This window comes from Anguilla anguilla, chromosome 18, assembly GCF_013347855.1.
Source record: "Anguilla anguilla isolate fAngAng1 chromosome 18, fAngAng1.pri, whole genome shotgun sequence".
NCBI lineage: Eukaryota > Metazoa > Chordata > Actinopteri > Anguilliformes > Anguillidae > Anguilla > Anguilla anguilla.
This window is the reverse complement of record NC_049218.1, coordinates 19,516,473-19,543,462: the sequence shown is the minus strand read 5'-3', so window position 1 is coordinate 19,543,462 and position 26,990 is coordinate 19,516,473. Positions and strand designations below refer to the sequence as shown.

Genomic DNA, 26,990 nt, shown 5'->3' with positions numbered 1-26,990 from the left:
TCTCCCCATTCAGCTGCTCTGCATTGCCACTTTATGACTGAGGTTTCATTGAACATTTCAATTCCAGGTTTTCAGGTTTTGAATTCCTTTCCGATGTTTTTGCTGCCTGTTTGAGTCAGTTTGGCAACAGAATTTTATTTTTAGTTGTAAACGTTTCTGCAGTATGAAAAAGTTTTCTTTAATTTCAGTTTTTAAGTGTCATTAATTATACAATTTGTTGCCACTGTAAGGTAGTGGCCAACAAAATTGCAAAGAAATTGTGGAAAAAAAGTATCTGTCTGAAAAACCAAAGATATATAATTTTGTGTTGCATTAATTTTGAAGGAACTGCTGAAGCAGCCAGGATCAGTCCAGTTACTTCACTCAGAACTCTCCCGAGCTCTTCTCACTTAGCCTCGAATGAGCCCTTGATAAAGTGTTGGTAGCGTGGCCTCATTCGCGAGCGCACACCACAACCAGCCTGCAGTATGTAGGTTATGGGTACTGCAGCTCCATACCCAGCAGCCCCTCTGCCCTCCGCAGCGCCACACAGCTTGCGCACAGCACTCCTTGCAACACTTGGTTGCACGGCGGCCACAGACAGGAGCTCAAGCTGGTCGCAGCCTCCAACATGCTGAGCCCAGTTCCCTCTGGCAGAGCCAAATGTTCCTCCAGATGCCCTTTTGTCCTCCTTTCTTAAGTAAACAAAGGACAGATACAAATTAATGACCTAAATTTACAGCAGATCACACACACACACACTCACGCACACTCAGACCTACTGTATGAGTGCAAATTGTCTTCTGCGAACAGATGTTAAGTAACTACTCCACAAACAGTGAGGGAGTACATTAGAAGATTATTTTGCGTGGCACTTCCAAACACACAGATTACAAAGATTTTTTTTGGGGGGGTGGGGGGGGGTGGGTGGAGATTCCTATTCCTACAGTTAAACCATTCTGTTTCTTAGCTTAAATTATTTTTGATCCATCCTTAAAGCTAAAATTAATAATATATTTTTGCATATTTACAATATATCTTAATGTCGTAAATAATGACTAATGAGAATTAAAATTTATGAAAACACGAACATCTTTGTGTTTACAGAATTTGTAGTAAATACAAACTGAATACATTTGACAGTGAATTTGAGGCTTATCATGTACTAGTGGATCCAACAAGTTGGCCAATGAACTATACGTCATATCAGGATGAACACTTTACATTTTGCATTGAGTGGAGAATGTGTAAATTCCTCAGATAAAAGTCTTTTACTGAACAGACTGTAGGTAGGACTGCTCTGGCAAGAGGGGAGTAAGCCTGATAAATGTTGCCACATATCCAGCACAGAAGAGCACATTGGACTTACAGCTTTAGAAGTTTCTGGAGAGGAGGTGGTGGTAGGGGGTGGGGGCTTACTACATTGGGCCATCTGTAGCCATGCCCTAATGACTAACGCTCACTGACTTCAAAGTGGCCAGCCTTTAATGCATCTGTAAGGCCAGGTTTGCCGAGCAGTGAGACATTAGATAAAGCTGATTTGTTTTCTCTGGAGATCTGTACATGAAGCGCTTTGGCAGGAGGTGCAGTGTGATTGGAGGGGGGGGGGGGTCTCCACAAGCTGCTGCTCATTTTCCCAGCTCCAGCCTCCTCCCCAGCCACAGCCCCACCCAGATAAAGCACCCGCGCTGCTCGACCAGAGCCTCACACAGGACAGCTCAGAGTGGGACCCAAGCACGACTTATTGGTAAACAGGTCGCTCCCCACTCTCTGTATAATTAAGCTTTGAGTGAGTGTGTGTCTGTGTGTGTGAGTGTGTGTGAGAGAGAGAGAAACAATGTCTAGGCTTCTCAATTAAATTTTCTGCCAGTTCAGCTTAGTCTGGCCAGCTATCCTGAATAAATCAAATTTGTTTTTTTGTGCATTGCTGATGCACCCTGTAGTTAAATATTACAGTACTGGCCAATAGGGTGGTCCTACTCATTTTCAAATATTGTTTTGTGGAGGTTTGTTTCATCATGTAATTCCATGAGCGGTTTAATCTTTTTATTGCAATTTACATTTGTTGGTATCTACATTTACTAAATTCAGGGCAATGGAGAGTCTCAGCTTCATTAAAAAATGAAAGATGATGATATGACAGCACCTGCTAGTTTGTGCTTCAGTCTGCGGATCAGGAACAGAATGGATCGCTTGCATGACACCCCTCAGTGATTTGAGGCAAGCCTTTTGGTACAATTCTGCTTGTTTTTATCAAGACTGATTTGACCGTTATGACAAATGAAAGGTGTGCATTTTTCTGCTGAACAATTTACTGGAATGCAGAAGCCCATTTGAATTTAAAATGTTCAATAAATAGGAGTAGCTACTGAAGTGTGAAATCTCTGCAATAACAAGAAAACAATTCCCATCAGATCAGTCTCGTTAGTTAAGTTCCTGCCAGGGAACCTGAGCATGAAAAATATTTCCACTGTATGACACAGGAACACAGTGACTGATTCTACTGGCTTTCACAAAGCAGATGGTTGCAAATGGATGGTGCATTACCCTAAATATCTACTCAAAATTAAAATGAATAAAGCAAGATTTAGTCCCTATTCACTGCCTTTATTAATACGCACACCTGAAACTCACAGTGAGGCAGGTCCCACATTTGCAGTTTAATTAGGCTTATAGCCCTTTATTAACCTGTTAGGAATAATTATGCCACTGTTATAACCCTTTATTAACCTGTAAGAGTAATTGCGCTCTTTGTAGAGCGATTTTATATTCATATGAGCTATGCCGGGTTTCAGTTATCACATGAAAGGCAGATTGATGTCAAGTTTTTTGGAATCAATGTAGGCTATTTAGAATTTATCATTATATTTTTGGGGCTTTATCATATAAACTGTTGACACACGGATCCCCTTGCCCCTTGTGTAAAATGTCTCTCACCAGAATGTTAATTCATGTATTTCATGTCAAAAAAAATCTAATCTAAATTCAAAATCGGAGAAAACAAACAACAGTCGACTTTTCAGGTTCTTATAATTTATTGCAGTTCGCACACAATTTAAAAATTTCACCAACAGCACACCAAAAAAGTACAAAACTAGATAGCCTCAGAATTTCCACCCCTTGAGAAATAAAACATACTATGATTGTCAAAGCTAAATGTCTAAAATAAAACTAAAATAAAAATTCAAAGAAAAGTCTCAGGGGGACAACAAATGAAATGTAAGAGTCGATTCAATCTGCTCTTCAGACAGTGATTGTCCTGTTCAGACAGATTTAGTATTTACTCCAGTCTCATAGCACAGTCTCCAGAATATCTGAACATTTTCATTTTTCAAGTAAAACCACAGATATATGGAGATGCTTAACAGATAATTTTTCACAGCCTTTTTTATCAAGAAAAATATGAAATAAACAGTCCAATAATAATACATCATTTCAGTTTTCCAGTAATAACCTTCAACAAAAAAAACAAGCCATTTACAGTAGTTTAAGGCGGTCAAGTACATTAAGAAAATTCGCATAAAAATACAATTAGAAAAAAAAAACACAGATGATATATTTCTCCATGATAATCCCACACAGATTATGAGTGCAAAAAAAGGGGAAATGATCACTGTGCAAAACGCCATCACCATGGGGACCCTCTGCAAAGCACAATGTGTCCCCCCCACCGGTCCTGCACCTCCATCACACCCCCAAACCCTGTGCCAGAGGCGGGACCCCAGCCTTGATGCTTTGTATGGACCTTTCCGTCAGGTTAGCATTAGTCATTCAGCGTTTCATCGCTCCAGTCCGAGTCATATTCGAGTAAATATCAGGGCTCTACTTCTGCACAATGGCTGCAAGTAACATGTAACTGAAGGGAGTTTTCAATTCTATTTAACGTTTATAAAAATATGAAAGTTGGGGGGTCAAGGAAATATATTCTAAATTATTTCTTGGCCTACTTTGTAGTTTCAAAATATTTATTTCCGATTTGGAAAATAAAATATTGGAAAATAAATAGCATGTAAACGTCTGTGCGTTTGTGTGTCTAAAACTGAAACATACGCGTACACACACAGGCTGGAGACTAACGCAGACAGATTTAAGGGTAGTGCCAATTACAGACTTCCTCTCTTTCCTTAAGAAAATTAAGTCAGGAGAACTTCGACATGAGCAGGTGAGATCTCAGCATTTCAAGTTTATAGCAAGTGCTGAATGAAAATATAAATAAATAAATTACTGACAAAGCAGAATTGTTTTCTTAAATACAAGAAATAATTACCAAACAGGAAGAAATAAGTGAATCGTGTTTGGACATATAAGCAGCGCTCGCTACCCACAAACTCACAGCCGACCACTGTGTGTAAGTCCTAGGATGGCCATATCACCATTGCCGTGTCCGTCCCACACAAGGCAAACTGAGACTTATCAGTGCAGTTAAACAAGGTCTGCAACCCCACAGAAAACTGTAAAGAAGCTCCCTAATGACAGACAGGAGAGAAAAAAACTACTCAGGAATCCAATGACTGGGCTAATTTAAAACACTCTCCAAATGCAAAAACAACTGAAAGTCTTAAATCAAATTCATGCATTTCCATAGCTGTAATATTTACTTCTTTTAAGAGACTTAACCGATGAGATCAGCACAGCCTGCATTTTATTCATCGGTTACAATTTACAGCAATACAGCAATTCACATTGTAAATGTACAGGTGGAATTCATGCAACAACAGATCCCTTTTCATAAAGATCTCCTCAAACACCAGAGAAATCAAAATATTTTACTTCAATAATGAATGTTTCATGACTGCAGTTACGGCTTACAAAAAATGTGAATTATTAATTATAATAAAGGTTAAAAAAGATGTTCAATTAATTTGAAAAAGGAAGCTGTACATTGCATGAGATGCCATTTTTTGTCTTTCATCAGTCAAGTTTCCCCATCACAACTAATAAAAATGCACAAGAGCAGAAATAATGAAGATGAAGACATGAGACTACAGCAGTGCTCTATACAGATACGTACACGTATGCGCGTATGTGTACTGCTGTGAATTTAATGTTGACCATACCCGTTTAGTGTACTTTCATACCCTATTTCTAAAATGTTCTTCTTGCAATCATGGTGTAAAGAAAGGGAGAGTAGGTGTTCTCACCTACAGCGAGTGCAAACAGCCTGCTGCTGTGCACACACTCGCACTTCAAGAGGGCAGAATATGTTCTTAAATGTATGTAATGACGTCACATACAAAACGGTCACCCAAAACTAAGCTCTTGTGTAAACATTACTGGAAAAAATATTTCCTCATGTTTCACCGTGAGGACTTTACTGACGTTTAAAAAACTAAATGACAAGAACAAAAATACTAATGATAAATCAGCAGTAACATTTTCACGTGCTACTAAAGTGCAGTTTAGCAATGAAACAAAATGACAAGAAACATGACTGATTTAGACCACCCTTACCCACCCACGACCCTTACCTCAGTGCCCGACAATGTCACAGATATTTCTTCAGAAGTGAAAAGGAGTTCTGGTAATAGTGGCGGCTCATTTCCAGAGCTCCTGCGAGCTGTCCTCCAGCGCCCAGTCCCTGACGTTGGGCAGGCTGAGGGTGCCCTCGCTCTTTACGGACAGAGAGTTGACCAGCTCGCAGTGGAACTTGCGGATGTGGCGGTAGAGGTCCCCGGACTGCGTGAAGCGGCGCTCGCACCACTTGCAGGCGTGCGGCTTCTCGCGGGTGTGCACCACGGCGTGCCGGCTCAGGTTGTGAGAGTACTGGAAGCTCTTGCCGCAGGTGGTGCAGGTGTAGGGTTTCTCCCCGGAGTGAGTCCGCTCGTGCCGCTTGAGCGTGTACATGCAGGAGAAGGTTTTGCTGCAGATGGAGCAGGTGGGCACGTTGACGTCGCCGGCCGGCTTGGCGCGGGTGCCCTCCTGCTCGCGGAAGTGCGAGCTGAGGTGGATCTGCAGGACGTGCGGACTGGGGAAGACCTTGCTGCAGAGCGGGCACATGAAGATCTGCCCGTGAGGGGCGCTGGTGAGCATGTTAGAAACGTAGGGGAGCAGGGCGCCGTCCAGCCCTGGCGGCTCGGTTTGGGCGCGGTCGCTCTCCGGGCTCAGCATCTCCTCATCCTCGCTGGCCTTCTCCTCGCGCTCCAACTCTCCTGACAGAGCAGCCAGGTGCGCCTCGTAGCCCAGCCGCCGAGGGACCCCGCCATTAGTGCTGGGCACGGCCTCTTTGGGGCCGCTGTGGTCCATGTGGTCGTAGTCCCGGCCTGCCAGGTCCTCCTCATCAGATGCTGTTTCTCTCTCCACCTTCACCTGCACCAGGTCAGGCACGGGTGCGGCCGTGGTCGAGCCACAGAAAAAGGGGTTGCTGGGAATGGGTTCCCCGGGGCCCCCCGTTAGGCCGGATTTGACGGACAGGTCCAGCACGCAGTCGGCGTCTGAGGAGACCCTGCGGGAGGCAGCGGACCTGCGGGACAGGGAGCCAGCAGAACTGCAGGGGCTGCCGGCCGGAGACGGCTTCCCAGCCTCGGCCTCCCCCACGCTGCCCCTGCTCCCAGGGGCCGGCGGCGGGTCACAGGGCAGCCGTAGCCACAGGCCGGCGGGGTCAGGGAGCGGGAGTGGGCCCCGCTTGGCGTCAGGGTCGTCGTCGTCGCTGGGCAGCAGGTCGGCAGCAGGGTGGCCTGCACTCCCCTCCGACAGGCTGTCCGCTTTTTCCGAGCAGCTAGAGATATCCTCCTCCCCCTGTCGGCCCGTCCCGCCCCCAACCCTGCTTGCCTCGGCCACCGCCTTCCGCTTCAGCCGCTTTTTGCACACCTTGACGATGTCGTACATGTGCAGGTAGCTGGCGGCCGCCAGCACGTCCTCCACCGGCAACGCCTTGAACTGCAGCCGGCCCTCGTACATGAACTCCAGCAGGAGGGCGAAGGCGGGCGCCGTCACGATATCGCTGTTGAGCTGCACCACGTCCCGCTTGTCCAGCTGGTCCTTGTAGAAGAGGTGGAAGTACATGCTGCAGGAGGCCAGCACGGCGCGGTGGGCGCGGAACTGGGCGTCGCCCACCAGCACCGTGGAATCGCACAGGAAGCCCTGGTGCCTCTGCTCCCTCAGACACTGGAGCAAATGTCTGCTGTGGTCCGGAAACTCCATGCTGTCTACATAACCTGAAAAACACAAGTACACCTTACAAGCCTTTCTGTTACAGATTTCATACAACTTTACACTTTCCCCTTCTTTCTCGCTTTATCTCACATGCACACGTATACACACTCCCATACACTCTTTCACTGGGAAACGCAGTGGAATCGCAAGCTACACTTAAAAAAATTTAAAAAAAACATTACCCAAAAAATGTTTTCAGGTCTATACTGCAACACAAAGGTAAAAGACCATGTTACTGTCCCAGCAATTTTAGATTTTCCTTAACTTTAATTGATCACTCTTCAATCGGTGTCAATTTTATTCTTTTTTTTTTTTTTTTTTACATTGTAGAGTATTTCAATTCATCTTTCGTGAAAAAACAAAACCAACGTCTGCTGAAAAGTTGATTAAATGATCTGTGAGAGCGGCTGTTGAGACAGAGGTTTGGCAGCTGGATGTGCAGGGTGTCCTGTCAGGAGTCTGTGCCTCCTGTCCTCACTGATGAGCCTGCAACAGCCACAGCTGCGCACCCTTCCTGCAGCTCCCTCTCTTTATAATGCCACGCTCTGCTTTCAGGTACACACACACACAGCCCAGCAAGAGGACACACACACACACACACATACACACACTGCCCAGCAAAGGTACACACACACACACACACATACTGGCCAACGAGAAGACACATACACACAACACACTGCCCAGCAAAAGGACACACACACACACACTGTCCAACGAGAGGACACACACACACACTGCCTAGCAAGAGGACACATACACACTGCCCAACGAGAGGACACACACACTGCCCAGCAAGAGGACACACCCACATGCACTGCCCAGCGAGAGGACACACACACACAACACACTGCCCAACGGGAGGACACACACATAACACACTGCCCAGCAAGAGGACACGCACACAATTCAGTAACCAGTGAGAGGACACACACACACAACTCACTGCCTCGTGAATGGACACACACACAAAATGCATTACTCAGCAAGAGGACACACACACATAACCCACTGCCCAGTGAGGGGACACACACGTAGTGCACTGCCTTACAAGAGGCCTTGGGTTACCCTCACCAGCCTATTCAATCCTGCACAGATAGACTTTTTCAGTGAAATGCATTCAGCCCTTAATTAACTACAGTAACAGCAAAAATATATTTTAAAAATACATATATAAAATCTCATAAATATACAGCCTATTATTTCATTTATTTTGACTTAATTTTAAATTTTACTTTTAAAGTATATTCTTAGATTTAAAACAACAAAAAAAATCACCTGTTACCCATTGGGTTTTACCTGCTCAACTATGGCAAAAAAATCAGTGTTTTACAAAAGCACATTAAAGTGAGATTTCTTTGTTTGAATCTGTGTCGCTCCTTCATTAAAATCCAAGACTGCCCTTAATGAGGAAGCTTAGAGAGACACCCCTCACCTCCCACCCCCCACACCCCAATCTTCACAGACCCTGCACATCCACCTCAAAGACCCCCACAAGACTTACAATACAATCACTTTAAGTGCCCTGTAGTCCACACCAATCCTAATCCTTAAGATGGCCTAAAAATAAAGAGCAGAGCACAGCTCACAAGGTAGCGCCGATCAAATTAGGAGGCAGGGAGGACAGAGTGGGGCGAAGGAGGCGGCTTACAAACATCTGATCCAGCTGACTGGGGCCATATGGTAGCTGCAGCTCAGATAAAGAGATTAAGACTGGGAGGACTGCGATTACAGCTGTCTGGCCAATTCAGGCAGCTCAAACCTGCAAGTACTAAATTAGTCACTAACGGAAAAAAAAAGAGGAGTAAAAAGAAAGAGCAGCTTTCAGATGCCACAATGAATTTAAACAACTTCTATGAAATAGACTCTACGATCACCACTTAGCACTGCTGTCACAAAGCACTCACAAATCAGTTTGCCATTTCCATGAATATCACACCACTGGAGAAGTCAATGTATCAAAATATGCCCTGTATTAGATTTTATATTAAAGTTAACTGATAATTATACCGCTACATAAATTACTATTTATATCTGTGTAAAAACATTGAATTTTTAAATTAAATCTAAATGTTAAGGAGACTTAATGAGACGAAAAGACCTAAATTAAAAAAAGGATTTCCTCAAATTCCCAGTTATCAATCAGTTTCAAAGATTTCCTAAAAATTTTACTAATTATACAACTAAATGACCACAAGCCATACAATAAACACGACGGAAAAAGAAAAAACCTCTCAAATACATTCCATTCTGCCACGGAATATCAGCGATTATGCTATTCCCTGTGAAAACAGAAATGATCTGCTCCCCATACTGGGAGCCCCACACTTACAGACAGCAGCCAGGAGAAAGCTCAGCCCCAACACAAGCAGCCCTCTGTTCTCACAGTACCTGTAGTATGCATCAACTTGATTAAGTCCTCTAGCCGAGTAGCCCGGCCGGCTGCACTCCTTCGCTGAATCGATGAGGGTGGGCGGGGGAAAGAGAGGTGCGAGAGACAGATGCAGAGTGGAGGAGATGTTAGAGGGGAAGTGGATACGTTCTCCCGCACGCAGATCCACACACACTGACTCCCAGCCTCAGTGTTAGAATAAAAGGCAGGGGGATGGCAGCCTGTCAGCTGCTCTGACATCATGTTCAGATGGAAATGCTACCTCCAGCTGTGCTCCTTTTACAGCCATATGCTGCTCTTCTACAATCGTGCCACCAGCCTCTCTCCTCCACACAACTTTGTTTCCACTTCTCTCCATTTAAAACGCATAAAAAACAGGGGGAAATGCACTTTGGTGTTTCTGTGTGAAACTGCCCACTCCCTCCCCCTGCCCCCTTTATTTCTAATCTCCAAGTACACAACTTTAGAATATAGGTCTGTGTGAAAACTGACACTTTTCTCTAACCTAGTTTCCTGCACAGAGAATTTAAATGCCCTCAAGTTTTTTTTCTTTCTTTCCCCCCCTTCTTTTGGCTGCGTTCCTTCCAGTAGCCATAAACAAAGGCCAGCCCGGCACATTTGCAACTGACAGATCCACGCAGCTGATATTGTTTCCCACTTCTTTCTGGTTCAGTGACTTCACCACAACCGCCATTCATTGCGCACCCCCTGCACAACTGATTAAAAAAAAAAAGAAAATAGTAAAATAATGACAAATAGAGACTATCATAGATATAGACCTTGCGAGCAATATTTTTTTTTACATAACATTACATTATACTATAATGGACTACTAAATCATTTTATAGCTCCGTTTTAAAACTTAAAAGTATTTCGTTTATGTGAGACTTTTTATCCATAATTTTCTTCCATAATTGGATCAGCATATTACTTCGTTTAGTTTATAATTCATATAGTCGCATAAAAACAAGCCTATAATTAGCAAGATAGTAAATCGGTTCCCGTAATATACTGCCATGCGTGTATAACCTTTTAAGAAGATAATTCACCCGACGTATGCAACCTGTTCTTGTTGACATATAGCCACACATATGTTTTAGAGCTCATTGTTACTCAAAGTACAATACTTAAAGTGAGTTCCTTTTCTCGTTCGGTTCCGTTAAGTCGTTTTACTCCGACTCGGGAAAAGTTGCACCATTTGAATATTTGGCAACCCAAACCGGCTTGCGCTACTGCGTGGAAGCGATTGCCAGAATGAACGCATTGAGCGTCTCCCAGGAGGAGGGCACATAAATAAACATAATGTAACATAAACGGAGCCACAGTGTTTGCTCTTGAGCTAACGCTCCAGAGTCGGACAATACATTAATTGCAACTGGTAGGCTATTCGCCAAATAGGCAGGTAACAATCCAGGGTCTACAGTAGAAAGATATTTAGGTTAATCCAACAAACTAGCTTTTATATCTCACAAGAGACACGCCTGCAGAAATGCAAAACATGTTGCCACATATAGGCAATGTTAGATAATATATTCAGTGTTGGCTAACATACAGTGGGTAGCTATATAGCTGCTTGATGGCGCTGAGGGTTTAGCAATTCCCCTTCCAAACAATTCACTACTTTATTCATAATGCAAACTGTCAAGAAAACTTTTACTACATTTTGGAAAGCTGGCTGGGAAAAAATAGGCTAACAATCAACATTCATTGTATTAGTTGTCTCTTTACATTCTACCTCGCCACAGCTATTACAACCTGGTCAGCGAAAATAGCCATCAACTCCCCCGTCTCCCCCAAAGACATACACCGGCGGAGTAGCCTAACTGGTGCTTAGGGTGCGAAACGGGAGCTAGGAAACAAAACACAACAGTCATACATTTTCATTTCACACGGGGACACACACACTCCATGTAAACACACACACTGACCCACGCAGTCGGAGCGAACAAAAAAGTATACAACGTTAACGACCAACCTGCAGTAGTTGCGGGTAGTATTGCAGGCCCGGCTGGCTGCTTCGTCGAGACACACTGTCTCTCAATATCTAGCTAACGTTAGCTAACATAGCAACTATTTCTGTCGGGAAGGGAACAGTCGCGTGAAAAAGAACGGTACTTTTTCTTTCACTGCCTTACACCCTCTTTCATCTTTGAAAGATCCCCGTATAAACGCACTTACAGACAAGAAGGTTCCGTCTCTTCCTTCAAAGGAGCTCCGTCAAATCCTCTCGCCTGAAAAAATAACTAGATTGACTTTCAACAGCTCTCCATAACAACCTGCAGTGGCACAGACACAGGGCAAGCGAGCGGGAGCGACGAGCTGCGGCAGCCAGATGTTTCCGAGCTGTTGCTACTCAACTCTCAAGCTAAAGACAAGCGTCTGACTGGCAGCGCAGAAACCAATAGAGGCGGCGATAAGAAGCGCAGAGGCAAATTGGAAGCGGCCGCTAAGGGGGGAAGGGGGAGGGATGTCTCTTCTCCGCGTAGGTTGACACCAGGCAACAGTGAGAAGGCAGAAAAAAGGCCAAGAGAGCTGGTTCCTCAAACAGACTGGCGCAGAGCACCGTGAGAGTGAAAGAGCGCAATGGTACGTGGGTACTGTAGTCACGGCTCCACGCAGGCGAACAGGAGAACAGGTGCACTGCCACTCATTCTTCAGAAACTCACCGGGGCAAAGATAAGACTACGGAGAAAGGACCGAGAAAGGAGGCGTAAGAGATGCATTCAATAATGTTTAATCATCTGTATCAGTAGGCTACACAACTGAAATGCAAGTGTTTCAAAAAAATATATATTTTAAAACAAAATTTAATAAAAAATTTTTCCGCATTTGTTAATCGCTCATTTTTGTCATAGTAGCGAGCATGCATTCGGTTTAGTTTTATCTTGCATGACCCTTTAGAATATAAGTTTTGGGTTATTTTACAATTATGTTGTTCTCTTGGTATTTGACTGCCGGGATGTGTTTTGAATAAGTAACGTGGCTATAACGTAACAACTATTTTGTTAGTTTTCAAGTGTTTGGAGACAGGAAATGCACGATTATTTAATGTGATGTCTGGCTGAAAAGGTATTGCGGAAAATCCATCTGTGATGCTATAAAATCCGTCAGTTTACAAACTTATCCTTCTTCCCTTCTACATATGATTATTATTTTTTATTTTTTATTATTATTATTAGCCCGTCTGAATATTGTTGTGAATATATATCATTTGAAACATAATGAGTAAACTACTTGGCAAAGTGAAAGAATTTCTTAAGATCTCTTCTGACATTTTATTGTCATGTTTGCAAGCTCGATTATCATTTTTACTTTTTGTGGTTTCTTGGCATTTTTTGCTAAATGACTCCAGCAAGTATCCTACGCGATAAACCGTGCCGGTTAATGTCTGAATGTTAATTACAGACATTGTTCTTCAGTGGAAAGTAGGCTACGCAATCGAAAGAAAATATTATGAAAACATTCTTTAAAAAAAAAACACAAATCCCATCTTGAAATTGAGGTCACATTTGTACTGATTTGTAGTCCACTAACCTACGTGCGAACAAATAATTTTTAACGAAACAGGTAAACAGTTGACAAGGCGATAAAATACCAAACACAAAGTGTAGCCCACTTCTTGTAAAGATTTCATAGTAGCCTAATACGTGAACTTGACTTGTGGTTCAATTAGGTAACTAATAGACTAGACGTTTCCGAGCTAGACCCGTTCAACACGGTCTTACTTAGCCTACTGTTACCCTTGCTGACCTGAATTTGTGGACGTTGTGTCGTCAGACAGTCCTTCCTGTAATTATATGGCAGGCTATTAATCAGCATCACACCTTGCAATTATCTAGTTTTCATATTATTATAATTAACACTGGAAGCTAATCACGAACAACATCCCTATACTGGCATTCCTTTGTTAAGAAATAACATGTTTCATACAGCGAAGGTAATGCATCAGATTCTGTAGCAAAAATGTTGCTGCCGCTGCGGAAAACTGTTTATCGCAACAGTTAAAACTATTGATCAAACCTATGCCTTCATCTATGAAAAAATAGCTCTTCAATATTTACTCGTTGAGTCTCAAACAGATGCTGATAATCTCGTTTATGCTCCTCGTAACTGTTGTGTATAGCACTATAATGACCAGTCAAAACCGTTTAAAAGCCATAGATTAACGGCTATTTAAACTGAAGACAAGTGATTACATTTTCGAATAATATCCTTGTATATTAGCATGAATGGCCATCTGAGCATGAATAATAATCCACAAATTGCACTCTGTTCTTCTCTAAGGTTTTTCCTCTGCAATGCCAACAATAGTATTTATTGAAGCAGATCCCAATTTCAAAAGATATGGCATTTCTTAATGCAACAGTCGGCCCCTGTATACACAATTCTCCATGGAGTTGCCGATCGACACCATTTTTTCAATAGGCCCACCTATACATAATTCTCACGTCAGTTATTTTTAAATACATTTAAAAAACATATTTCCTATTTTAAGGTCATGGTTTTCAGATTAAATCATGAGGACGGCTTAGACGAGATCTAATCTGGAAATGATCCTGAAAATTTTAAATTACTCTATCTCTTCTTTTCTGTTACTAATGAAAAAAGAGGGATCTTTTGTAACAGCATGTAGTGATCAGTGATGCAGCACTGCAGATCTAGGACATCGGGAAAACTGCCATCCCAATTCCAGTTTTGCTGAAAGACGCCTTTAAGTGTACTGTGGATTGAAAAGGAGCAGCAAACAGTTTCATATATCAACTTGTAACGAATAGCTATATATATATAGCTATTCGTTACAAGTTGATTGCTGTTCTTGTTTTGATGTGTTTGTAAACCCATAATAATGTATTATGAGTGCACCAGTTTTTTTTAATATCAACTTGCATTTACATATCTGACAGATTTTAAATGCATTTTAAATAGTCTTAACAATTTATATACCTTTCTTGATGAGTGACCTACTAATTCAAATCTACTATTTCATGAGCGCCAAATAATTATGGGGGAATTCTGGGAATTCTATTTTTCAGCACAATTATTATTTTTAAAGTACAGTAATCAGTATAGCCTATATCAGTAACTACCAACGACACCCTTAATTCCTGTAAATTACTGAACACGGCATTTCAGGACCAAGGCATTTCCCGAAACATTCCGGTACAGGCCTGTTCCTTGGTATGAATGTGCCGAACAGGTCTGGAATCATAGCCAAGTGTCATTGTCTTTCAACACAAATAATGTCCTTATTAAATATGTATTCTTCCTGTGCTGCAGACGGCCGAGCTGGACACCAATTTGTTTATGCATGTTACACTTATTGTTCAGTGGAGATTCTCACCATTGTGCTGCTTGTTTCCCAAGTCTCTTCTAACAATCAATCTGTTGTTCTAATTTAAATAAGGTTCATTGGTTAATCTTAATTAGATTCATAATATTTTACTACCAATGCTGCATGAATGTCGGTCGTTTATACTACGCATTCTAGTGTGAAAATACAATACATATTGTGCATTCTTTATATGAATACATATTTACATATACATGTAGTGACATTTATTTCTCTTTTGAGGTTTCAAAATATTTTTTGTAAAGGTTTTTTTCCAAAATACATCTGAGAACATATTTTGCAATTTTTTTTTTTTCCTCAGAAAGTTCTAGTGTAACTGGAACGGGTGGTGCTGTGTGGAGCTTCCAGACCCTGAATCTCACTGCACCAGCTCAGCTAGGCTCCCTGGCTGAGGTGCCCATTTCATTTCAATCTTTTTCGTTCTGTTTTGCAATAGTAGTTATTTGAATGTGGCTCGGCCTCACATTTTAAACTGTATTTCTGCAACCTCCATCTGCAGTGAACAGTCACATACAGGAGAGCATTTACTCCCTGCACCATTTTATTCTTTGACTTGCTATGATAAAAAAAAGAAGATATCATATTTAAATAATTCTACTCTTTGGAGTCATTTAAGGAGGATTCACTGGATTTACATATTGTGAATCAATCAATCTTGAATATGAACACCTGTTAAACAGTGCCGCAGTGCTCTGTGAATTTGTGGGAAAATGGCATGTTGTTGTAGCGCAGTAGAAAATATCCAGTGTAGAGCTGAAATTCCAGAATTTTCTCAGATCTGAGGCTGGTATGAGATGCATGGAGAAACATTACATTTTCCCAGAAATGTAATTTTATGTGTCCCACATAAGGCCATTCTTGGTAAGTCTACTGCTTTATTTGTTCTCCTCCTGGAAGAGAATTCAATTGATAGATCACACTGCATATAATTTACACATCTGTTAGGCGTGCATAACCTGCCTTAAATCTGTCTCATTCCTTAGCCACGAAGCAGCAGCCGTCTCCCCAGCGGTCCTCCCTGGCAGGTACGGGTGTAGCAGTCTGCCTTCCCTCAGAGGGAAAGGGGAGGTGACATTGTGTGGCACAGCCCGGCCTGTGGCTTCAGCCTTCTGCATTCCTGCCTCTTGGTGTCACTGTAGAGCCTCTCTGTCGTCAGGCTTCCACACAAGAGCACGGGAGACCGAGGCCACAGGCCAACACCCTGGCCAGGTGAAAAGGAGTCTGTGTCCTTCTATATCTGAGGGAGTTGTATTGATTATGTTTCATTTTCCTTTCCATGAGTTAAGGTCACTGCTGTACATTACAGTGAAGTAAGTACAGTGCATGGACAGAAAAGGCTAATTCAGACCTCACCGAGTTTTTCCACTACCTCTGCCCTCACTGCCCTCATTGCTCAACCCTGCTGAGTTTCTCTCCCTAAAAATTCTCTCCAAACTAGAGCCACTTGAAGCAGGACTGAAGCTGTATAAATGCTTCTGAAAGCATTCAGCACTAATTCCACGGTGTAAGGAGAAAGTGTGCTCAGCTCCAGAAAGTATTAACATTTGCTCTGGGAGTGTCCCGTCTACCCCCAACGACAGAGAAGTGCATGTATACAATATGCAAATGGAATATACAGTGTATAATTAGGCATTAAATATGTGAATCAGTGGTGCTTTTATGGTGTTCTGCACAGTATGACAACTAACTGTGCAAACCCCAGATAAGCATTTCTTTTGGGGCAAAACTTGTGATGCATTTCATGAAAAGAACCTTGTAAGCCATCATGCAGCCCTCCAGTGAAACTCCACCTCCTCTATTAGTGTCCTACGTTCAAATATCTGCTTTATTCCATTTGTATAAATAACAGCAGATCTGTTTGAACAGTCTTCTTTTTGTGTAATTGCTGCTCACATCAAATTCATGACCTTGGCATGCTGAAATCAAGAGCCCTCCTATTGTAATTTTAGTGTTGTTCTTCATGCTGTGATGGACACAATAAATTAGTGCCTTTTGCCTTGGATGGCACTCTTGAATAAATGGGACTAGTACAATACCAATACTAACAATAATGCTGACATTAGCGCTAATAATTATTATAATATCACTAACAACATATAATTTTTTAAGGCATACTTAAGAAAGGAGTAATGAAATATAGGAGCTGTTATGAGGAACACAAATGGTGGCTTCTCTTCACACTGCATAACTTATCACATGTTTAGCCATTGGCTGTGAGACCCTGCAGATCGTGCCTGTGGTTTTCTGTTGAATTTAAGCAAGCGTTTACCATAACTGCCGAGAGGAACTTCATAAAGCTGTGCCGGGGGAGGGGTGGTTAAACAGTCCTCTTCCTCATATGTGTTTAGGATTGCGTCCACAAGGTCAAAGGTCAAAGGTCAAAACCCAAAACTTCCTTGTTTAGAGGACGCATGCACCACACATGCATGTCCAACCTGCAGGGACAGCGTAGGAGGGTGGAGCTCGTACCTGCTCTTTGTACAGGTGATAAAAGTTTCATCTGAGTGTTCCAAACATTGCCAGTGGCAATGTATGTGACAAAACATGACATTCAAAGAATGTCGAATATGAGAAATATTCAGAGAAATATGGAGGACATTTCATGTTCCTCCACATTAACACTGACAGATGAACACAGTCAAGTGTGTATTAAGAGGGCTACAAAAACTCCCCAAAAACATCACCAAGGCTTATGTTTTTAGGTTAGCAGAGTTCCCTGGCCAAATAAGATGCCTGTTTTCTTTCAAGTTGTGGTGATTAGTTCAGGACTTCTGCACCAGTGGCTTCACCACAGTCAAGAAACAAACAGACAGGCTGAATCTGTTGACACAGTCCACCCATAATGCTCCCTGCGTTGCTAAAGTAATGCATCGATTGGATTTGAAGAGTCTTGCGCATCTGGTTTTCTCAATGGTGATTGGTCACAGCATAGCAGTGATTGTCTTTCCTGAGTTTATCTTTTTCTCAGCTGTTGCCTTCTCTTGGAGCAGGAAGACTTGGAGATTTCCCAGCAGGCTCTTGTGGATGTAAATGACCAAATGAACCCACGCTTCAGTCTCTGTTCGCTGCTCAAGGTTCCTTATGACACAGATGTGGAATCTCACAGGAACTGCAGCCTGAACTGAGAGGGCTCCAATACAAAATTATAGTCCATTGCGCAAAATGATGATTCTGAATTAATCACAAAATCCTTTCTGCTAACATTCACACGCCCAATAAAATGTTCCAGATCTCTCTCAATCCGCCTCAGACTTAAATTTAGACAAACCCGCGAGTGAAACAGATTGGTTTGACTCCAGGTTACAGAGCATCAGTAATTTGTTTGACAGATGCAGATGTTTGTAATTTTACATGTTGTGCGTTTCTGTTGTGTCCTTGCCCCTCAGGTCTGTGTCCAGTGCCCCAGCATCACATACACACAGCTGCCTGTGCTGTCAGCATGGTAGGAAGAGAAGCTTGTTGGCAGTCAAAAACACCGCCCCTAAAATCTGGAGACAGCTCGGTTCGGTACACCCGGGCTCCAGGTCCCCTTAGCTGGGAGCGCTGCTCATAATTATGCTAATAAATGTAGCTGGAGGTAAGAATTTCATGGGTGGCGTCTGCCATTAGCCAGGATTAGGCAGATGTTGATACACCACCTCCTTTGATGGGATTAGCTCTGCTCCAGAGCAGGGAGGAGAGGGGCTGGTACAGTGGCACATTTGCCCATATTCCTGTCCCCATCCCTGGGCAGATATGGAGCTGGCCAGAGCCTGGGCTGCAGATTCTGGAGCTCGCGCTCAGCTTGTCACTGTCATTCCCATAACTGTCCCTTACTGGCCTATGATATTACTATATCAATAAAGGAATGATCCCTCTCCTCACTTTGGATCATGTGCTTCAGGGACTGTAGAGGCAGTGTAAAGGCAGTGTTAAGACTCTGTTGGGGCGGTGTAAAGACTGTGTAGAGGCAATGAAAAGGGAGTGTAGGGGCAGTGTAACAGCTGTGTAGATACAGTGTAAAGACTGTGCAGGGGCAGTGTAGAGGCAGCGCAAAGGCCGTGTAGAGGCAGAGTAGAGGCAGTGTAAAGGCTGTATCAGGGATGCAGCAGTAACCTGTGGAGATCTGGGTGACTTAACAAACCCTGCCCCTGGAGACTAATAACAAAGCCCTGATCCCACGTGCCACACGTACAGCTGAGTGCCTTTACCAGCTGAGCCACTCAGGAGTCCTTATGGCTGCTGCGCTGCTCCAGCACTCTCCACTGAGTCTAATGGAATGCATGCCTCATGTACATACAATCATTCACTGCTGTTATATCCATTGGATATATGCTGGTAATATTGGACAGCAATATTTGATATGATTAATGTCAGAACCTTCTATTAAATGTGATTGTAATTCTTTATCTGTAGTGAAAGCTTGTGATTTTAAAAGTTTCGAGTGTTGGTGCCTTTTTCCAGATGTCAGTTTGCATTCAAAATAAAAGAGAATCGTCTGATCTTATACAGAGTATGTATCTAATTTATACTTGAAAGCAGTGATAAAATGTGCATTACACTGAGGCAATGATTGAATATTTTTCTACTTGTGTATGGTTTAACAAGGCTACAGTGCATGGGAAACCATATATGCCAGTAGTTTGGAAGTAAACATGAAAAAATTTCAGCAGCATCCTAAGAATTAGCACTGTACAACCAGTCAAAGGTCCTTACAAACACGGTCTGATTATTTTATGTGAAGTCATTCTATGGGGGGTAATTGAGCATGCTGATTTCCCAGGCTTAACCATGCAGCTGTAAAGAATCTAATGCTGATCCCACCCTCTTCTGCCCCACCCTGATGTAAGAGGGTATGTGTGCATGTCAGTGCGGCCTCAGAGCACTAGCTCTGGAACAGTTTCTCAGTTTTTCACCTGAGATGGTGATCTGTGGATTTGCTACACCCAACATGTGAACGATAAAAAATAATCCCACTGATAAAATGAGAATGGGAAAATATAGCATATGCTATTCAAGTCACATTTAGTTTTCGCATGCAAAAATTGTAGTTCACATTTGAAAATGTGAAATTTCACTTTTTTTCATGTGAAAAAGCCAATCACGTGAAATATTGACATGTGAATATTTAGTTCAAAAAAGATTGAAATAGTGATTTTCACATGTGAAAAGACAAATTTGACATGTGCTTTTTTTGTAATGGACAGCACCGAGCACCGGAAGCACAGAAGTGTTTCTGTCCACATGTACAAACAGTGTTTTTTCAGCACTCAGTGAGCTGTCATCTCAGCCCACACCAAGTTAAACAACAGGGACTCCTCCATCCAACCACAGCTAGGCCTTTATGAACACAGCAGTCGAAGCACTACCCGCACACAGAACCCACACGGTATCAAAAACACACCAACCCTGACCTCTCCTCCTCTAGACGGACTTCAGCACCGCTGTGATAAGGAGTGAGAGTAAAAAGGAGAGAAGAGAGAGAGGAAGAGACCAAGAAAGAGAGAGAAAAAGAGTGAGAATGAGAGAGACAGAGAGAGGGAGGAAGAAGTATGTGGTACAATGCTGTCCATCTCAGCATCTCAGGTGAAGAATGAGGTTTGTTATTGTGGAAATGGAGCAGTGGCACTCTCTCTCTCTCTCTCTCTCTCTCTCTCTCTCTCTGTCTCTCTCCCTGGGGACCAGCTCCACACTGAATGCACAAGGCAGTCAGACAATTAATATAGCTCATAACAATTAGCATTTAATTAAGCATCCAGCCATATGGAAGGATCTGTCTTCTCCCAAGAAGTACACGGCCATAAATTAAGGCTAACGCTCCATTATGATCCAGCCAGCGCGCTGAATGAGCTGAATGAGCTGGTGACTGTGCTGTGTGCAGGAATACACATGTGAGTGCAGCTCCACTGCCCCGGCCTCACACAGACATTAGAAAGCAGAGCGGTGAGCCATTCTGCAGCCGTCTCTGGACTCCTCAGGAATGTGGAAACTGGAGCAGGGACACGCTGAGCGTGCTGGACCCAGAATACAGAGGCCTGAGATGTACCCGTGCTTCAGTCCCGCACAGGCAGCTCCCATCTGCTTTATGACCACATCTTAAACTATTGTTAATGAATACTGGGCTCCTATACTGAAAATAAACATCAACTTCAGTTTATTATCTTGCTTTTCTGAAAAAAGTGCCGAATGCAGTAAGTGCCAAGGAATTGCTGATATTCTGCTCCTGTTTGCTGCAATATTGTACAGTACTTTTTAAATGTAAACCCAAAAATTAAAAAAAATCACAAAGCACCATGAAGTGGTTTACTGTGTTTTACAGTATGTGCATCCTTGTGCTGTCATAGACATTTGACCCTTTTAATTTGGCACATTCATTTGCATGAGCTTGATTAGGGCACCACCTTCTTGAGCAATTCAGAAATCTCAGACAAGACATACAGTATGAGCTAGTCTCAGAAATATGACCCTGTCCTCAGCCAGGTAACTGGCTGTATAGCAGTGCCGTTCTGCGAAGCCTTTCCACAGCGGCAGGTGGAGGACTCACATTTGAATATGATGGATTCTCCTGCTGCCGTCTCCAGAGGGAAGATGGATGAGAGTGTAACGTGGGGAATGTAGTTTCAGCCGCCGCACAGCCAGGCTTTCATCACAAACTCAGCCCGGTGAACCGCCGCACGCACGGGAGGGAAAAGCAGAAGCAGCAGGTCCGCGGCAGACGCTGACAGACTTTGGTGTGGCTCAGGAGCTGAGGGGTCGTTGGGAACAGCGAGGGAACATGGAGGATTTCGGGAGGGAACCGCAGGGGATTCCAGAGTCCGTGTCCGAGCTCAGATCCAAAGCAGCCCAGCCAGGAGGCTTTCATTTTTTGTTCCTCATCCTGCTTCTCATTCGTCACTGACTGTCATGTGTCCCGCTGCACGCGTGAAACCTGCCAAACCAGAGCTGGCTCCCCTTCCCCTCGTGGCGTGTGCGTGAGCGTGTGCATATGGTGTGTACGGGTGTGTGAGTGCAAGAGATGCGTAGGGTTGTGTGTTTTGTCTGTGTGTGTGTGGATGTTGGTGTGATGTGCATGGTTGTGTGTTTTGTGTGTGTGTGCGAATGTGGGTGTGATGTGCATGGTTGTGGGTGCGATGTGTAAGGTTGTGTGTGTGTGTGTGTGTGTGTGGATGTGGGCGTGATGTGTAAGGTTGTGTGTGTGTGTGTGTGTGTGTGTGTGGATGTGGGTGTGAGTGTGTTGTACGCGTGCATGATTGTGTGTGTCTGAGCTTCACCAGTCCAGGCCTCCACACCCTTATGTTGGGATAAGGGCACGGGTCCAGGTCCGGGGTTTCATTAACGGGTGCGAAAACAATACTGCTGCATGTTAATAATTCATGAAGGAGGGGGTCCCTTTTGAGGGTGTCCATGGTGCAACAGGAACAGCTGCTGTTTCCCAATGGGCAGAGAGCACTCTTGAAGAGCAGCATCTGTTTTTTTGGGGGGGTTTTTTTTTTTGGGGGGGGGCTCACTGGAGTTTGAGTATCATGGGAGACTGCTGATGGTTTGACTTGTTTATTTATAGATGTATTTACAGAGAGAACACAAGCAGCTTCCGCTTAAATTTGCCATCAGATCATATTTTAAATATTTTTTTAGTATTACATTTACATATCCATATATCTGAATTAACAAGGATTAGCAAACCGCCACAGCAAGGATCTGTTTTCCTCTTGTGCAACTTGAACAAGGTACAATATTTATATTATTAGCAGCTTTTTTGAAAAGCGAATGATTCCTTTGATGTGGTTTCCACTCCCAAGGATGAAGGTATGGAAACTGCTGTATTAGACTGATATTAAGCTAGGGTAGTAATTGGCTAGCACAGCTGTTGTCTAATTTAGACATCTGGACAGGATGCAGTGACCTGTGTCCAATACTGCCCCTCTGGGCCATTTAAACTGAACAGCAGCATCAATACCCTTTAGCATGTACTGACAATACACATCCTGCAGCTGTTCTTCATTTGGAGTCAGGACTGAAGGGGTCCATAGAGCATGAGGGGGACATGAGGCAAAGGGCCTGTCCTGTTCTCACGGGGCAGTCCTGTTCTTACAGGGCAGTTTGGTTCTCACGGGGCAGTCTTGTTCTTACAGGGAAGTTTGGTTCTCATGGGCAGTCTTGTTCTTACAGGGAAGTTTGGTTCTCATGGGCAGTCCTGTTCTCATGGGGAAGTTCTGTTTTCACAAGGCAGTTTTGTTCTTACTGGTTGGTTAGATAGTCATGTTGGTCAGAAGAGCCCAATGGACAAAATATATCTTACCCTCCTGGTTCAAATTTTAAAGTTAAAGTTAGATTAAATTAAAGTTAAATTAAAGTTAGCTTTTGCAGGGCTGATAGTGAAGAATTCAACTTTGCTAAATAGTGAGTCACTTTTGTTTTGACCCATTGGCTCTGTACTCACCATCACACACCATGCATAGCCATAAACCCTTGTATTCAAAGCACAGCGTCTGACAAGCGTCCTACAAAAACATTGAAAAGCCAGAAAGCTGATGACCTGTTTGAGATCTCTTTTCCATGAAGAAGAGTTGTGTAGATCAGAGAACGTGACGCTGTGCGATCACACAGAATAGGAGCCTTTTGATTGGGTGCTGCTGCTCCACGCTGAGATAAATGGTGTCCTGGTGCTGAGATGTGGCCCCTCGGATGCCTCTCCATGCTGCTGACCCTGGGGACACGTTTCCAGGGTGGAGCACAGATGCACGAGCAGCCTTCCTGTTGCCGGAGGAGGAAATGGCTGACTACCTTTTGGCTTGGAGGCGCCATTAACCAATCAGGCTTCCAGATGTCCATCAGCAAGCACGGGCCAGGACTGCTCAGCTCTGAGCCGCCAAACACCCACCCCCACCCCACCCCCCCTACCCCCACGCATCTGGGCCTATAGAGCTCTCTCTGTCTCTCTATCTCTCGCTCTCCCAATCTGTCTCATCTTTCTCTTTCCCTGTCTCTCTTCCTCTCTGTCTCTCTCACTTCCCTTTTTTCCCCTCCTCTCTCCTCTTACTCTCTTTCTCTATCGTACCCCTTCTCTCTCTCCCTAGCTCCTTCTTTTTCCATATCTCGTTACCTCTCTCTCTCTCCTTCTCTCACCACCATCCCCCGCTCTCTCTGAAGGTGTATTACTTCAGAATAAATCCTCTGACCACAGGATGTTGTAAAGCACATTCAGTGAATATGACATTGTGAAGTCTAGAGCCCGCATAGTGTTATTGTTCAGCTTCTCCCGTGATGCTTGTACAGAATGTTCATGACAGAATGAATAGTGGTAAAATGGCGAGGGCTTGTAATGAGCCCACAATTGCTAGGCTATGTAATAACATCTCAATGCACTGATAACTGCACTGCACTGATCATTCTTTCAGTAAAATTGAAAATCAGCCTAGATATTTCTACACCTTCATTAACCTAACTTCTAAACATTGATTACCTTTACATGAACCTGCTTTCATGGTAACCAGCTTCCTAGTTTCATTTCTATTGCTTTAGCTTTTCTGGTGTGTTCTCTAATAAATGGTATGAATTTCATCATATTAACCTTTATTTTATGAGGAAATCATTGCTTAAGCATTTGTATGAAAAAAATGTTGTATTTTATGCAACTAATTATTTGAATGTCATTATCACTGTATGCCCCATGATTCTAAATAGTGTAACCATCCCTTCTAAAAAGCAACATTTATTTTTCCTGTGGTTGGAAGGAATCAATAGCAATTGTTCCATAAAGTAAAGGATAAATGTTACATATTTCCAGTGTTATTGCATGTTTCAGGTGTTCAGACACAAGGTGGATTTGCGCATGTTTTGGGGATGGCCTTGGACAGGGTCTTTGTACACTAAACAGGCTGAGGATTTCTGCAGATTGAACCTTATCTCTGAACATCTCTATCTTCAGCCTTCTCTGCCAGGACATCCTCCTTTTTCCTGTTATCTCTGAAATCAATTACACTGTGACATTCTCCTAGGTGTGCTCGGGGGAAATTTTAAGGACACAAAATGGGGGGCCGTTTGTCATCTTTTCCTCTTTGTTCAAGACAGCAGCACCACAGTGGTCCCGCCCTGAGAGTAAATAATCCGCCCAACTCTGGACCACGCGTGCGATTTTGGCGTTGCAGTGGCCTGCTGGGTAACAACTTAATGATGGTGCAGTTTGGAAGGGGTTGGGGGGGGGGAGGGGTGGAACAAAACAGGGCGAATGCAGGGAGGGCGGAGTTGGAGAGCGAGTGTTTGGCGGTTGCCGCGGCGCCTGATTGATGATACCTGCGCCGCCATCGTGCGCCACAGCCACCGCGGCCAGCGCGAGCGTTCGCCGCGCGGAACCGATTCCCAGGAACGCCTAACCTGCGGCAGCTGTTGGGGACGCGGTACCTGTGCCAGCAGCGCCTGGTCTGCCCGCTGGATCATCTGTTCCGGCACGTCCATCTGTATCATTTGTGCCGATTCTCCCCTCCCTGCATCTGCACCTTCTATAGAGAGCCTTCCAACAATGAGGCCCGCAGCCGGCCTGCCAGAGGGGACAGATGTTGGAGCTGTAAGCCTCGGGCTAAATCAATGCGGCTCTTTGCTCATTATTCGGGATGCCCGTTTTCAGCTCCTTCCCTTACAAGCGCCATCAGCGAGGGGGAGCGGCGGGACGAGTGCATCACGGCCCTTTTTTGGATGGCGGGTGTTTTGGGGGTGGGGGTGGGTAGAGTCAGCTGGATCTTTCACTTGCCTTGGCTGGCAGTGGAAGCCCTTTCAAATAGCAGCTTTCATGGAGCGGAGATGGGGAAGCTTATTTGCAAGGGGAGGGTAATCGCTTTTGGAAAAACATGCAGAGTCTGGTTTCGCCTGGATCGAGAACCTTTTTTAAGGGACGACCACTGAACCGTTCAGCGTTGTGTAGATAGGATAACCCCGCAATGTGAAAAACATTTTCATGCTCAAGGCAAGGGGGTTGCCATCCACATGGAATGGGTCAGGTATGAAGGGGGCTGTTCTGCATGTGTCCCAGGAGTGGGCATATGCTGTTTTTAGCTTTGTGGTTGCCATGTCCTGTGTGGGACGCAGCTAAGAGGATCCTCCCCAGATGGTGTAAAAATCATACAGCCTGCAGGTCCCATGACCCCACCCCCCTCAATCGGCTCCCACGGCAACCGATGTTCAGTGACCAATAAAACCGACATCAACAACTGGCCGCAATGATAATTACTTCACAAATTTAGCACTTTACACTATGGATGAAATGATCAAATCATCTTATCCAACCCATTTCAAATGGAGTTTGTCAACCAAATGAATGTTCTGTTCATTGGACACTGAGGGATGTGCTCACATAGATTTAGAATGTGCAGGTGCAACCATATCATCAAAGGAGAGATGTTCCTAATTATTCTGCTGGGCACACTCACAAATGCTCAATAAAGCTTCACACAATTTGTTCAAAATACACTTGGAAGCTCTTAGGACTATAAATCTGATGAGGCGTACAGTCAGATGTATGGAATGGATGTACAGTAAAATGCTCTATGAAAAATCAGCTCTAAAAGATACTCCGTTAGAGTTGATTTAACACTGAGTATTCTTGTGTGTATTGTGATTTTGTTGAAATACAACACGAGTCACTGTAATTGAATCAAAATAGACTGCAAATCACAACTGAAGCCAAAATAAAACAACATGGCAGCAAACTTCATTTTCTTCCTGTCATAATTTCCTGTGGGGCAACTCGGGCTGTTACTGCAAAGATATAATTCCAAGCTTTTATCAGTCACATTCCAGTCCAACACTGTCTTCAGACTAATAATGTGTGTTTTAAAGGTCATGAACTTCCAGGTTTTATCAGTCAATCTTCATATGGAAAGCAGCTTTTTCCCTTTGTGAATACTTACAAAAATGTGCTATGGCATATTAATGTGGTCTTCAGCAGAAGAGCCTGGCTGTGGCCCATCAGAGATGCCCCGACTCCCAGGGCACAGCTGACCAGGGCCCCAGCATATGGGCCTGATTCGGCAGCACCTGTGGCAGAAGCAGAGCGGGGCGCCCTCATCTGGGGCGGATCGGTGTGCATATGCTCCTGCCAGAGACCGAGCTAACACCTCAGCTGAGGAGCTGAGGTATCAAGTG

At 43.8% G+C, this 26,990-nt stretch overlaps 1 protein-coding gene across 9 annotated transcripts; it reads right to left on the bottom strand.

Moving 5' to 3' along the window:
• Nucleotides 1-2,995: 2,995 nt before the first annotated feature.
• zbtb18 (zinc finger and BTB domain containing 18) lies at nt 2,996-11,923 on the bottom strand. Of its 9 annotated transcripts, none has more exons than XM_035400332.1 (3): nt 11,702-11,923; nt 9,523-9,586; nt 2,996-7,133 (listed from the first exon to the last, which is right to left on the bottom strand). In XM_035400332.1, exons 2-3 carry the CDS (start codon nt 9,533-9,535, stop codon nt 5,515-5,517), a joined length of 1,632 nt encoding a protein of 543 aa, XP_035256223.1. In that variant the 5' UTR covers nt 9,536-9,586; nt 11,702-11,923; the 3' UTR covers nt 2,996-5,514. The 9 variants fall into 9 exon arrangements, with proteins under 9 accessions (XP_035256223.1, XP_035256224.1, XP_035256225.1 ...); XM_035400333.1 differs by lacking the exon at nt 11,702-11,923 and adding an exon at nt 11,499-11,669; XM_035400334.1 differs by lacking the exon at nt 9,523-9,586 and having other exon boundaries at nt 11,702-11,922.
• Between the last annotated feature and the right edge of the window lie 15,067 nt (nt 11,924-26,990).

Coding starts and splice junctions, on each gene's coding strand:
- zbtb18 (XM_035400331.1), bottom strand. CDS start 9,766: ATGATGTCAGAGCAGCTGACAGGCTGCCATCCCCCTGCCTTTTATTCT. Junction 7,134..9,522: donor CAAGTTGATGCATACTACAG/GTACTGTGAGAA, acceptor TGTGTTTTTCAG/GTTATGTAGACAGCATGGAG.